Source organism: Melitaea cinxia, chromosome 2, assembly GCF_905220565.1.
Source record: "Melitaea cinxia chromosome 2, ilMelCinx1.1, whole genome shotgun sequence".
NCBI lineage: Eukaryota > Metazoa > Arthropoda > Insecta > Lepidoptera > Nymphalidae > Melitaea > Melitaea cinxia.
The window spans coordinates 4152992-4169112 of NC_059395.1; the positions used below are offsets into that span (position 1 = coordinate 4152992).

The following is a 16121-nucleotide window of genomic DNA, read 5'->3' on the forward strand; positions in this document are numbered from 1 at the left end:
AAGCGAACGAGACATTAATTAAAAATTCCTTAACAATACAAATTATTATCTCTATTTCTTATTAATTCCGCTCTTAAATTAAAGTGTAATTACAGTACACACTTAACTGAACTTAATTGTCTTTTAAATGTACATCCCGCACCTTATATTATATGCCTTTTAATTATATTATAGGCCTCATTTCTCTCTCCGCTCTCTGAGCTCTGGTTACCTTACTCACTACAGAAACACAATATTATTTGAGAGCAGTATCAATTCGCAGCAATTTTCTGTAAGATCTAGGAATTTTCCGCGTCAAGAGTCTTCAGATTTAGAGCAATGTTTTTCTGCTGCGCTTTCCTACAAGGATTTATAAACATTGATATAGAAATCCTTTCAAGCACAAACAAATATATTCTCAACTTTTGAAACAAAAACACACACGTACCTAAACCAACTTTTATATAATAACACTAATACTTAAATAGAGTCTACGGATTCCATTTAACACACGTAAAAGGTTACTCCGAGAACGCAAACAAAACAAAATCCCCAAGTGAATTCTTCGTATATTAATCTCAGCTTTCATAAGCTTTTTTCTGGAACACGCACCCATTCTTTGCATACCGCGTTGTGTAATCTTATATATACATAATATACTTTATTAAGGAATTCAGAAGATAGTGTAGTTTGTTTTTTTCTTTTGAGTAACTCGGTATATTCTTAAAATGTAAAATTTGGGACGATGAGCACGATCTATTCAGAAACTCCCGTATATTTTTATTGAATTTTAACGTAGCTTAACCTTAAAATTATTATGAAAGTAACGTTGCTAACTTACAACCTAACGTAATACAAGTATACAAAGAATAATACTTGTTCACGTATTCTGCAGTTTACGACTTATGCTTTGAAAACGGAGCGGAAAATTCTGACTTGTAACATCCAATTAAAATAGACAACTCAACAAGAAGAATTTCTCTTACCTTGGACAATATAACTGGCCATCAAAGCCGCTGTATTTTCGTTACATTGTATGCATCCCTGTGCGAGGTCTCTCTTCACTTGTAAGCAGAAGAGATACCGAGTGAACTCTTCTTCGAGCCTAGCGGGGTCCGGAGTGTAGAACTTGACACAAAACCTCAGAGTTGGTTCCAACATTGACAGACCAACTTGCCGGCACATTGGCTTTTCGACGTCCAACCAGTACTATAAGGGGAAAATTATAATATATAATTATATACTTTAATACTTATTATTAAAAGTATGGTACTCTAATTGCAGATTGACTAGCATGCTTTTATTTAATTCTATTTATTGAATTGAGTGATCGTAAACCACTTAATTGATCGACAGAGCTTAAGTATATTTTTCTCCGACTTGAAATATAAGCGTAATAATTAGTTATTGTTTCATTTTCCTATTAATTTTTATTTTTTTGACTCTGTATAGTGTAGCTTTAGCATTTTCATCCTGTAATGGCTATACAAAAGAAAGCAACAGAAATCATTGTTGACCAATTATTCTATTAACTTGCACTCGATATTACCATCAGTGACATATAGTTCTGCTATCAGTTCTCACTAGTTTCTATAAAACATAAAATTTATACTGGACATAAAAAATCTAAACTTCAGTAAAAGTTGAGCAATTAGTGTAGTTGAAAGAATAACTCAAACATGGACAATACAAAGATGTTCATATTACGGATTCCCTTGTTAGTTCTGAAACATATTGTACTGAAGATTCCAAGGTACATTTTAACTTTACCGTTGTTAAAAGTTAGGTCTCACTTTACCTTTGATCCGTTGGCGTCTTGGTACTCGAGCCCGAAGTAATCTGCTTCTAGTAGATGTAGCTGTCGACACACTTGATCGAACAATACTCGTCCGAGCGCCTTTGACTGCGACAAAAATAAAATCGTTATAAAATGTACCGAAATTACTTTACCCTTACTAAGTTAAGTATAATATCGGTTAATTATTACTTTTACAACAGTTTAAAAAAAAAACTTTTATTTTAAAACACATTACGCATTACATTAACGCAGAGAGACGTAAAGTAGACAGACTAGCCCTTAGGCGCAGTTTATAGTGACCCTGCTTTCTGCTCCGAGGGTTGTGGGTACGATTTCCACCCCGGGTCTGATGTAATATAAATATTTATTTATATATTTATATATTTATATATGTATTATTTATGTTTATCGAAAAAAATATGTAGCTATATACAAGTCGGCTGTTACCTATTACACAAGCATTAAGTTGCTAACTTTAGGAACAGACGACCATGTGTGTATTGTATAGATATTTATTTATTTAAATAATTGACCCGTTTTCAGAAGGGTCCGAACGCTGGTATGTACAAAATATGGAACCCTAAAAACGATAAATTTCGAAAAGATATGTTTAAAATTTAACGGTTCGAAAACAAAACGAATCGGTTTTTGAATGTAGGAACCGGGTGTAAAGCGGCATTATAAAACCATGTTTAAATAAAAGCCTATGTACATATATGCCTCAAGTATATTCAAGTATATAGTCAGTTCTATACGAGCGATTGTGCGTTAATAAACTAAGAAATACTTTATTTTGTGTTATATCACTGTAATGGACTCTTGAGGGAGAAAACTCTGGCGTATCGCCGACACATACATACTCCTTATGTGTTAGAGTTAAATGTTGAATTTACCAATTATATCTTTATTAAGTATCCATTCCAAACGAGTACCGAACCCGCAATTATGTCCTATATTTAGTTATAGATATTTTTTTTAATTAACCGACTTCAAGAAAGGAGGATGTTACTCAATTCGACCGTATATATATCACTTCAGTCAATCGCAGTCCACTGCTGCACATAGGCCTCCAAAGTTCGTACCAAAAATGGCGTGAACTCATGTGTTTTGCCCATAGTCACCACACCGAAGCACCGAAGACGCTGCTGCCCGTCTTCGGCCTGTGTATTCCAAAGCCAGCAGTTGGATGGTTATCCCGCCATCGGTCGGCTTTGTAAGTTCCAAGGTGGTAGTGGAACTGTGTTATCCCTTAGTCGCCTCTTACGAAACTCACAGGAAGAGGGGGGTATATTCTTACTGCCGGAGCCACACAGCGTATATAAAATCATTACGTAAACAATATTATGAAAAACATTGACTATCTATACTATGTAAAATTACAACCGTAAAACTAAAGTTTTATATATATATATATATATATATATATATATATATATATATATATATATATATATATTAGTTATATGTATGTGTATATATATATAATTTTTTGGTGGTTTTTTAAAGCTATTTATAATGAATAAGTACAGTATTGTTTATTTGATAAAAAAAGAAAAGAACTATACTTATAAGCGAAATACTGTATATGGATAATGTAATATGGATAAAAGCATAGAATACATAATACAAGTGTAGCAACTCATACATATTATGCAGGGATATAAAAAACAATTATACGTATTAAGTGACAAATAGTACGCTTTAAGGTCTTTTTTGAAGCAAGATAGGGATTGGCTTGTTTTATAGGAGGAGGTAGAGCATTCCAAAGTTGAACAGCTTTAACTGCAAAAGAGTTGAAATAAAAAGAAGTAATGTGAGCTGGAGTTTCGAGCATCAAAGTAGACTCAGATCTAAGGGTGCGTTCATGTGTATTACAAAGATACTTGAAACGCTCCTTAAGGTACAGAGGTGTATCAGAATGAAAAAGTATACAATATACACTCGCGTGCAACTGAATCGACTCAAGCCGTATATTGGTATATAAGTTTGATTTTTCGGAAAATGGCTTATCGGATTTTTGTAAAACTTTTTTTATTCGAAAGACATATATTTTTTTTTCATAAATATAGCCATTTTCAAATAAACAATGAAAAACTTTTTAAATAAATACGGTCAAACATGAGCGTTCCAGAAATTACTCGTTGCGGTATCCATGAGTTGCGAGACTAAATCATGTATAAAAGCTCACGTGACCCATATTTTTTATCAATCACTCGTCAGACGTTGACAGGTATACATCTCCTTAAGCTCCCAGTATTTAAATCGCGATCCAATGGACACTACCTCAGAAGCAACGGTCCAAGTTGTTGGTTTGTTGCAAGCGGGCCATCATCACAGGCAAGTCGCTCGTAAACTTAACATGAGCCAATCAGCTGTTTCACGAGTATACAGAAGGTTTCAAGAGACTAGTGGCTTCGTTCGGAGACCATAAACCAATAGACACCGGAGCACATCTGAGACGGACGACCGCTTCATTGTCTTAACTTCGTTGAGAAATCGGTATCTCACGGGCGTTGATGTGCAACAGGAGCTCAGAAGGGTTCGAGAAGTGGCTGTCAGTCAGTGGCTAATTAGAAGACGGCTGAAGAAATCCAATTTAACTCCTAAACGGCCAGCCAGAGGCCCGAAACTGACCGCAGGTCACCGTTAAGCCCGACTTTAATTTGCTCGTGAACACCTCAATTGGACTATTGAGCAATGGAGCTCCAACCTGTTCATTGACGATAGCAGAATGTGTCTCCATGGCAACGACAGACGAGACCGAGTATACAGGCGTCCAGGGAAATGGTCCTCGCAATGATGTTTCGTTGAAACAGTATCATATGGCGGTGGTTCAGTTATGATGTGGGCTGGAATATCATATGAAGGGATGACCGAGCTTGTTTTCGTGCCTGGTGGTGGTCGGAGTGGTGGTCTAACAGCTCAAAAGTACGTGGAAAACATTCTCCTCGATCATGTTGTACCTTATGCAGGGTACATAGGAGAAGATTTTCTATTGATGCATGATAATGCTCGGTGCCATACAGCAAGTGTTACTCGCCAGTTTCTTCAAGAGGTGCATATTGAGACGATGATGTGGCCAGCCCTCAGTCCTGATCTGAATTGCATTGAGCATTTATGGGATGAGCTGAAATGGAGGGTGCGAGCTAGAGATACGGCTCCATCAAGCATCGTTGAGCTCAAAACTACGCTAGAGGAAGAATGGAATACGATACCTCAAGATTTTATCAAAAAAGTGATAAAATCAATGAAAAATCGCATGTAAGCCATTATAAAAGCTAGGGGAGGCAATAAAAAGTATAGAAAATTTTAATTTTCTTTACTTATATCAAAAATAATTTTTTTATTCATTATGTTGTTGTTTTCATTTTTCTTCATTTTTTATGCATTTCTGTCAAATTAAATTTTATCAATAAATACTCAACCGATTTTTCTCATTAGAATAGCATTTTTTAAGAGAAAAGATTAGGCTTTCAAACAAAAAAAAAAACAAGAAAATCGGATAAGCCATTTTCCTAAAAATCGATCTTTTATACCAATATACGGCTTGAGTCGATTCAGTTGCACGCGAGTGTAGTAGCGAGAGTATGTGAGTATTCCTGCGAAAGCGAATCGGAAGCCACTTGAGACAATTGCGAAATTCGGAAACGTGGTCATATTTGCGAAGACCAAATATGAACCGTATGCAGAGATTTTGAAGGCGCTCAAGCTTATTTAATTGCTCCTCTTTAAGATCAAGATAGCAAGTGTCAGCATAGTCAAGAATTGGTAGAAGGAGTGACTGTGCTAACGTAATTTTGGTAGGCAGAGGGAGGAAATATTGCAGTCGTCGCAGTGATCCGATAGCTGCAAATAGTTTACGGCTCATCTCACTCAGCTGAGGTGCCCAAGAAAGATGTCTATCGAAGATAATTCCGAGGTTTTTGACTTTGTCGCTGTAACTGGTTACGGCGTTGTTATAAACGACTGGTGGTATAAGTGACCAATCTATTCGACACACAAGTTTAGGACTACCGATAATAATGACTTGACATTTTGAGGGATTGAATGTTTAATCCGTAGGAGTTACTCCATCTATATATGTTCTTCAAGTCATTATTTAAATTGCTTATTGATGTAGGTAGATCTGTCAACTTAGCGTGAGAATAAATTTGAAGATCATCGGCATGCAAGTGGTAGAGAGAAGATATGCGGAGAGTTATTGAATTTATGAAGATCGAAAATAAGAGCGAGGACAACATGCCACCTTGCGGAACGCCAGCATTAACGTTAGACCAGTCTGAATAAGAATCCTGGACACGAACGCGCTGCCGACGACCAAACAAGTAACTATGAAACCAATCAATTGCTGATGGAGATATGTTAATTGAGCACAAAACAGCCAACAGTAAATCAAAATCCACCGCGTTAAACGCATTGCTAAAGTCCAGCAAGGTCAACACGGTGAGATTCTGACCGTCCATTGCCCGCCTAATGTCGTCAGTGATTTTCACAAGGGCCGTTGCCGTACTATGACCTTTATGGAAACCGGACTGATAAGGATTTAGGATATATTAAAAGGGTAGGAAAATCAAAACTGTACATTGAATATTTTTTTCAAAGAATACTTGGGGTGTGATATATATACATATATATGATATACAATAGATACCAAAGCCAAAAATATAGTTTTTAGAATTTTTGTCTGTTTGCCTGTTAGTCTGTATGTATGTCCGGTATAAACTAAAAAAGTACTGCATGGATTTACTTCAAATTTGGCACGAATATTATTAAGAAGTCGGGTCAACATATAGGCTACATATTATCACGCTATCACCTACGGGGACGAGCAGTGAACCTTTATTTCTTCAACGCATTCTGTAACAACGTGTAATCTAACGACGCATATTTGAATGTTGTTGTTATTATGTTAATAACCATGTCATAAGCTAGCTTCACACTATAAATAAAGACATTCTGTAGTATATTTAGTATCAGCATTGCACCCGTGCGAAGCCGGAACGGGTCGCTAGTTAAATTATAAATTAAAAATGAATTGTTTCTAATTAAAATCTTTTACAATGTAACATGATGCATTGTTTGATAACAATATTTTGCCATAATGAGTACGATAGGCAGTAATGACGCGAATCACTACATAGTATAAAACAAAGTCGCTTTCTCTGTCCCTGCACATGTATGTACGCTTAAATCTTTAAAACTACGCATCAGATTTTGATGCGGTTCTTTTTAATAGATAGATTGATTCAAGAGGAAGGTTTATATGTATAATGACATCCATTAAATAGTGGAGAAATACTGTTATTTTTGAGTTTTCTAATGTTATGTCGTAAATAATAATTTTTTTTTTCGCTTAAATTGCAAACGCAGGCTGAACCCTACGAGATTTATCAAAATAATGTACTAAGTATTGTACACATTGAAAAGGTCTACAGAAAACTCCGCGATGGTATATACCTATCTCTTATGGATATCCCACAATAACATTTTTTTGTCATTTACTTTTTACGACAAATAATGGCTAATTTTCGAAGCGATTTTAACCAATACAGCATTAATCCTTATCCAATTAAATACCTTAAATGTATTTTTTATTTAATATAGATCTATATGGCCCTTTACTGCATATGATTTAAATGAATATTTTCGAAGATATTACAGATTTAAAAATCGCGGTACGTAGCGTTTGCGGCGGTTCCGGCAGGCTTTTACTCTAAGTTAACGCGTGCGGGCCACGGGCAGTAATGAATAAATCAAAACTATTGGATCGATTTTAATCATTTTTTCAGGAAATGACATAGGCTATAATTATATTTTATACCCGTGCGAAGCCGGAGCGGGTCGCTAGTTTTTATATAAATGCTTTTATGTAAATATTGTTCTGTTGTACAAAGAGGTTCTATATTTACGATATTTTTTAGAAAAAGAACGTGCTAATTTTGAGATTTTTTTGATTATAATACGATTTAAAATCTCCATTTCAACATCAACACTATACTCACTGTTTACCAAATTTGTTGAGGTTCATTGAGTAAGGTTAAGTTCATTTTGGAATTGGGGTCTCTAGCCCAATATCCTTGTTCCCAATCATATTTCAGACTAATTATATAACTGTGTCAAGTGTGTTTGTCCCGAGGGCTGCAGCATTAAGATTTTATTTTACTGTTTGTTATTTTTCTTTTATCATTACTTAATTTGTTTATATAAAACTTTAAATATAATTCTGTAATATTAAAAAAGAAAAACAAATATTTTCTTTCTATAATAATTACAAAGTCAAACTTTTAAATTTATACCTAATACAAAAATTCGACACCGTTCTCTTATAAAACACTTAAAATAATTAACGCGAGGGTATTTTATAAAGTAAATATCGCGTTCCTTTGAAGACATTGTCACTTTATACCGCCTCGCTTTCAAATTGTTATCCTCCAGGTCAATGTAACTTGATGACGATGTCTATGCAGGATCGGAATTTCATATTGTTTTCTGTGAGTGGAAGGCACCACTTTAACCTCTAAGGGTATACACGTATAAATTTAAAGAAATTGTTTTGAATTCCACATTACATATTGTGTAATATATACTATACCGGCTAGTATAATCAATATGTACAATGTTCTCGTATATTGGCTAATTTTGTACATTAAGCATTTTAGTTTTTGGTTTTCTGTTTGGCCTCTTTGTTTGAAATATAAATTTCAAAAATTCTTAACCGATTAAGAAGAAATATGAAATAATAAAAGTAAAAAACTAGCAACCGCTCTGGTGTGTAGTGATGTAGTGATATAGTGATGCGTGTAGACACCTAAAACAACAGTGGGGTGTTACAGGCTGAAGCGAAAAGTAACTTTATACATCAGAACTTTTGACCGTGTGGACCGATTTCGACAATTTTTTTTTTAATCGAAAGGTGGTGTGTGTCAATTGGTCCCATTTAAATTTATTTGAGATCTAACAACTACTTTTCGAGTTATATCTAATAATGCGTTTTTACTTGACGCTTTTTTCGTCGACCTACGTTGTATTATACCGCATAACTTTCCACTGGATGTACCGATTTTGATAATTCTTTTTTTGTTGGAAAGGAGATATCCTTAGTTTAGTACCATGATAAGGAAACCAGGATCTGATGATGGGATCCCAGAGAAATCGAGGGAAACTCTTGAAAATTCGCAATAACGTTTTACTGGGTGTACCGATTTTAACAATTTTTAGTTTAATCGAAAGCTGATGTTTGTCATGTGGTCACATATAAATTTTATTGAGATCTGATAACTACTTTTTGAGTAATCTTTGATAACGCGTAGTTACTTGACTATTTTTTCGTCGATCTACGTTGTATTACTCGTCGATGTAATTGAAGTCGGTTTTTTTCGTTTGCGAGCAAACACAATTATTTTATGATTTAATGTATTTTTCTGCGTAATTTCAAAAAAATATTCACATTCTGCACTCCTGCTCTATATAAGCAATCATTACAGCCTATACAGTCCACTGCTGGACATAGGCCTCCACAAGTTTACGCCAAAAATAACGTGAACTCATGTGTTTTGCCCATAGTCACCACGCTGGGCAGGCGGGTTGGTGACCGCAGTACTGGCTTTGTCGCACCGAAGACGCTGCTGCCCGTCTTCGGCCTACGTATTTCAAAGCCAGCAGTTGGATGGTTATCCCGCCATCGGTCGGCTTCTTATGTTCCAAGGTGATTGTGGAACCTTGTTATCCCTTAGTCGCCTCTTACGACACCCACGGGAAGAGAGGGGGTGGCTAAATTCTTTAGTGCCGTAGCCACACAGCTATATAAGCAATAAATGTGCGAAATTTTATACTACTCAGTCCGCGAAATTTTCGTAAAAAGGGGTACAAAGTTTTTTACAAGTCTTCGCGTATTAATATATAGATAGTTACATACGTAGATAGATAATATTAAAACCATTTCAAATAGTTATGAAAATATTTATTGACAGAAATGACCAACCAGACGGCCAAACCGATTTACATGTGAGGTATTTAATCGAATAATTTCCGCTCAGAATATATTCCGCTTCCTCGTCCTGGAGGCTCGTTCGCACTGGGCTAGTAACTTAGCTGAGTAGCGTTTACTTTGGCAACTAGCTAATACCCGGCGCGACAATGTCTTCATTGCGTTTAAAATGTATTTAAGTATACTGTGCTAATTTTTTTTTTTTTTGTAACACGTAGTGGTTTTTAAAATTATTTTTAAACTTTTTTTTAAAGATTACATACTAAGTAAAAAATGAATCAAAATATTGTAATATGACTATTATATTAATAAGGGTCAAGAGTCTAATCGTGAGTCAAATTAAAATCAATAATTGAATTCTATAAAGTAGCTTTGCTGTGAAGCACGGACGAGGGTAGAACTCTTTCGTTTTAATAACATACATATGTAAATAGTACTCGGTACACAAGTATACAGTGAAAAAGTGGTGCTTTTGTTAAATATCTTGACTACAACAACAGATTTGTTTCTTTAACAGCTAATGATAAATTTGAATGGAAAAATAAAATAGTGTCACTATGTCACTTGTCACATATATATATTTAACTCTTAAGACTATTATAACTCGGCTAACTTTTTAGCTTACGATATATTCGTGTTAAGAAAATAGTATGTCATCGCTGTCATTTGTTCAAATAAACTAATTGCAATGAGGCAATTAGAAGGCTAATTTAAGTGACAACGATGACTTATTATTTTCTTAAAGCAAATAGACTATAGTGTAAAAAAAAAACAATTATTCGAATAAAATTTTAGTGTAGCCATTTTAGTATATGTACCATTAACATAGTTGCAAGGTTTCTCTAACAAACAGGAGGACTGTGTCTTAAATAAATATTACTATTATTATTGAATGGGTCGTCTGTATATTCGCTTATTATACTGATTTTTATGTTCAGTTATGTTGAGCCATAAAATTATTCTACACTTGACTAAATACTAGCTCGGAGCGAAGCAACCATAACCCACAGCTCTCTATACTATTAACAGTGCAATCGTGTCGATAACGAACGACCGAGGGAGCGTACGAGGGAGCGAGTCGTATAAATAAAGTTGATTGTTTGATGGATATGTACATATGTATGATATCTTTATGTATTCGAAGATTTGTGTTTTTGAGTTATGTTTAGGCTCTGTTTCTTTTTATCTAAGAGATAGAAATTTTATAATATACTAGCTGACTCAGCAAACGTTGTCTTGCCGCTAAACGCTATTTAAAAAGAAGGGTTGGTGGTAGAAGGGTGAAAATTTAGGGTTGTATGTATTTTTCAACGCCAAATCATTATAAAATAAAAAATAAATAATTTATCAAAAAATTAAAAAGAAAATTGGGGTGGACTATCCTTAACATTTAGGGGGATGAAAAAAAGATGTTGTTCGATTCTCAGACCTACCCAATATGCACACAAAATTTCATGAGAATCGCTCAAGCCCTTTCGAGGGAGTTTAACTACAAACACCGCGACACGAGAATTTTATATATTAGATTTTTCTTTTTCACCAATAAACTTCACATCTGCCAGATCATTGATTTCTATATCTGCCAGATATATCTATTCATAAATTGCGATTGAAAAAATTTGTAATTTATCGATTAAGGGGAAACAGCATCTAAGGACATGTTTTACCTCCGGTTGATAAAGTATTTCAGAAACGTTTGTATGAGATAAACTTTATTAACAAACTAGCCGACCCGTGCCCACTTCGTTGGGCGTTAATTGTTATTATATTAACCAAATAACATACTTTAAAGAACAAATTTTATAGCACTTAAATAAATAATATGTTGCTCCAACGCCATCTATCAAAAATCGAGAAAACGTCGTCGATAGACTAAAATAAGACTAAATTAATAACGTCGAAAGACTTATAAATTGTTTTCTAATAGCGATAGATGGCGCTAGTTTATTTACCATTTTAATATTATATATTTTTTTTTTCTTATTTACTGAATTTATTGTTCAATTACAATAAAATATAGCCTATATCACTTCTGAATAGTGTAGCTTTCTGTTAGTGAAAGAATTTTCATGATCGGATCAGTATTTGCGAAGATTACCCCCTACATACAAACAAAGTTATAAACTTTACCTCTTTATAATATTAGTATAGATATAGAAGTATAGATGTTGAAACAAGCACTTTATACTTGTACGGGTCAACGCACATTGAGCAATATGATTGTTTTGCTAATTAGTAACCTCTTTAATTTAGCTGATTTATTACGAAATTGTTATTTTCTTATGCAGATTTCTAATGAAATTGATATTTGTTTGCTACGATTGACGTCAAATGACGTCTGTACTTCTGCCTATATATACTCAAAATAATCTGAATAAATTTAGTGTTTGATCGACTCTCATTGGGTTTGGTTTCCCTCATAACCTTCCCTCACATGTCATCACTCACTCAACCATAGACTGTACCATACAGTTTTTTTGGTCCTTCGAGATTACTTTCTACAAGACAACAGTCTTTCTTCGAGGATTCACACAGACAGGACCATACATACAGTTTTTTGGTCCTTCGAGAATACAGCCTTGCTGCTGACAAGCTACGCAGTCATTCTGAACCTGCAAGCTACAAGACAACAGTCTTACTTCGAGGATACATACAGTTTTTTGGTCCTTCGAGAATACAGCCTTGCTGCTGACAAGCTGCGCAGTCATTCTGAACCTGCAGGCTAGAAGACAACAGTCTTACTTCGAGGATACATACAGTCGTTGATCCTTCGAGAAAAAATAAATATTTCTTCGAGAAATCACTCAAGAAAACGGTCAATCAAGACTATAAACTCTAAGGATTTCCATCGACATTTGGAGAATCCACATACAGTGGCCACAACGCTCACGTGGAATTTGTGTGACTGCGAATCGGTTGACTGGCTTCCCAGAAGCGGGTTCCACCAGTTAAATTGAGAAGGCGCAAACAAGGTCGCACTATCCACTGAGAGACTGGCCTGGACCTCTGAAGACGGTCCTATCAATTATACATCAACGTCAGCATTAAAAAATGATGAAAATGGAGGGATCACTTCAAATTTCAAACGCCACTAAGACCTCACCAACGGATCGAGGTCAGGCAACAGAATTAATGTCACTCCAAAGAACAAACTTCCGAGCTTTTCATCGACAAATAAATCGCTTGAAAGTAGATGAAATCCAAGACAAATGGGAGCTGGAAGACGAGTTACGCAACATACAAACGCGCTGGAACGCAATAGACGCTTTGCACTTGCAAATAGATAATATCCTACAAGGATCGGATACCCAGTACGATAGTGAGTTTTACGCCTACGAAGATTCATATAAGTCAATCAAAAGGGCGTTGAATCTTAAACTCACATCGACCATTCATCATGAAAAATCGACACCACAGATCGACTTGCCTACATTTACAGGCAAATATACGCAATGGCCTACGTTTTATGACTTATACGTAGAAAGTATTCATAATAACAATTTGATTACAAAAACTCAGAAGATGCAACACCTAAAGAGCAAATTACGAGGAGATGCTGAACGAATCATCCAACATCTAACTATCTCAGCGGACAACTACGACACAGCGTGGGAATTGTTGACACACAGATATAACAATCCACAATTGTTATTTACTAAACAAATCGAAATCTTTATTAATCAGCCAGCCGCTCAAAAACAATCAGCGTACGAGATTAGACGTATTTACGACACGTCAATGGAATGTATCTACGCTATTAAAAACCTGGGTATCGATACAAGTACCTGGGACCCATTACTAGTTCATATTATTACAAAAAAGCTGGATACAGTCACCTATAACGACTACAAGGAAGCCCGGAAAATGCCACGAGAATTACCTTCACTCTCGGAGCTAATGGACTTCTTAGAGAGCAAATTCATCGCTTTAGAACCAAGCGGCATAAGAGATAGAGAAATGTTGTCATCATTCAAAAAATATAATCAACAAAAATCAGTTAATAACAAGACTTACAAGCCTCAATTTCAAAAGGAACATCGGTATGGAAAATTAATAAATAAAGAATATCAAAGCGTTGCGACATACATGTCAAATTGCCCGATTTGTAACAAGAAACATCCCTTATACAAATGCGAGAAGTTTATCAAATTAACACCGGGCGAACGTTATCGAATTATCGAAGATTTTAACCTTTGTCATAATTGCTTGTACACACATAACAAGAATTTATGTACGTCAATGAAAAAATGCAAACTATGTAAAAAGAGTCATAACACAATGTTACATGACGCCTATACTATAAACATTAATAAGCAGTCTACAAACTCGCTGACTGACATGTCTAGTGGGTCATCAACCCAACTGAATACTCCAACTCCGCAAAAATATCAAGTCTCGTTGCAACAAGATGCTAAGCAACATTGCGTCAATCACGTCGCTACGGATGAAGAAGAGATTTTACTGACTACCTTGTCTATCAGAGTTAAGGCCCTTGATGGCACATATATGACATTGAGATGTCTGCTCGACCAAGGCTCTCAGATTTCCCTAATATCGGAAAACGCCGCTCAGATGCTGGGCTTGCCGCGGCAACGGTACCATGCTTCGGTATCTGGTATTGGTAACGGATCGAAACATAGCAAAGGAGTCGTCAAGCTCGAGTGTCAGTCTATTTACCAAGATTACGCGTTTACGACGCAAGCATTAGTCATCAATCACGTCATTAACAATTTACCAAACATATCCTTCAAGAAAGAATCGTGGCCTCATATACAACACATACAACTAGCCGACCCGGAATACAACGTATCTAGGCCTATCGATCTATTACTAGACGCAAGCATATATTCAGAAATTATAATGAGCGGCCTGATCAAAGGTCCGAACATGGCTCCAATAGCCCAACAAACAAAGTTAGGCTGGATACTATCGGGTAGCGTGAAAACGTTTAAATGTCACGTGATTACTACAGACCTGTCAGCGATTTCTCAATATTGGGAGCTAGAAGAAGTCAATGATTCGTCTATCGAAATGACTCCAGACGAAGAGTATTGTGAACAATTCTATCAATCAACAACAAAACGTTTATCAAACGGACGATATGAAGTGGCCCTCCCCATGAAACCGGGATTTGAAAAGGACCTCGGTGAATCGAAAACAAAGGCAATTGCTCAGTTCTACAACTTAGAAAAGAAGATGAATAAAAACGATTGCTTCTCGGAAAGCTACAGAAATTTTATGCAAGAATACGAACAAAGTGGTCACATGTCTCCCGTTACAAAATGTAGTTCATTTGTACACTATCTTCCTCATCACGGTGTACAAAAAAACGACTCTACAACAACTAAACTACGAACGGTATTCAATGGATCATCAAAAACATCAAGTGGATTCAGCTTAAATGACTTGATGGAGCGTGGTCCGAATTTGCAAAAGGATTTACAGCATCTCATCTTAGTATGGCGACAACATAAGTATGTCGTTACTGCTGACATAGAGAAAATGTTTCGTCAAATAATGGTTCGAGAAACCGATCAACATCTGCAACGTATTGTCTGGAGAAGCATACAAGAAGCCCCCTTAAGGGAGTACCAATTGACTACGGTCACGTATGGTACAAAGGCGGCCCCTTATCTCGCTATGCGTACTATAAAGCAGCTAGCTATGGATGACGCACACAAGTTTCCCCTGGCAGCTAAAGCGCTAATGACGTCATTATACATGGATGATCTGCTCGAAGGTTGTGATAATATCTCTCAAGCAAAACAGTTACAAAGAGAGATCATCGATATCCTGAAGGGAGCCGGCATGAATATTCGGAAGTGGTCCAGCAATACAAAGGAACTGATTGAAGGGCTATCCGCTAATCAATTAGACACTCCGCTAGATTTTAAGGGCCTAGAAAACCGAAAAACCTTAGGCTTACGCTGGATTCCGTCGTCAGATATTTTCGTATTCAAAAATATATTCGAAGATGAAAACAGTGATGACGTCATAACTAAAAGACAACTCCTTTCGAACATTTCCAAGGTATATGATCCCATGGGATTTCTCAGCCCCCTTTCAGTTCGCGCAAAGCTTTTATTCCAACAAACTTGGTCTGAAGAAACCACGGATTGGGATACACAATTGTCGAATACCATAACGAATGAATGGATAAAGCTGAAACGTGACTATCAACAAATAGACCAGTTTAAAATTCCTAGATACATAGGCGATAAAAATCATTATACAATTCATGGATTTTGTGACGCATCCGAAAAAGCATATGCTTGCGCTATTTATGCCGTCACGATAAATTCTAAGGGCAAGTACACATCGACGCTTGTGACTGCTAAGACAAAATTAGCACCCTTG

At 35.9% G+C, this 16121-nt stretch overlaps 1 protein-coding gene across 1 annotated transcript in view; it reads right to left on the reverse strand.

The window, feature by feature from the left end:
• Positions 1–16121, reverse strand: part of LOC123667185 (microtubule-associated protein futsch) — a 60418-nt gene that overhangs the window by 24850 nt on the left and 19447 nt on the right. The window contains exons 3-4 of the mRNA XM_045601156.1: positions 1778–1882; positions 966–1188 (exon numbers count right to left, since the gene is read on the reverse strand). Of these exons, the coding sequence (XP_045457112.1) occupies positions 966–1188; positions 1778–1882 (328 nt within the window). The remainder of the gene's footprint in view (positions 1–965; positions 1189–1777; positions 1883–16121) is intronic.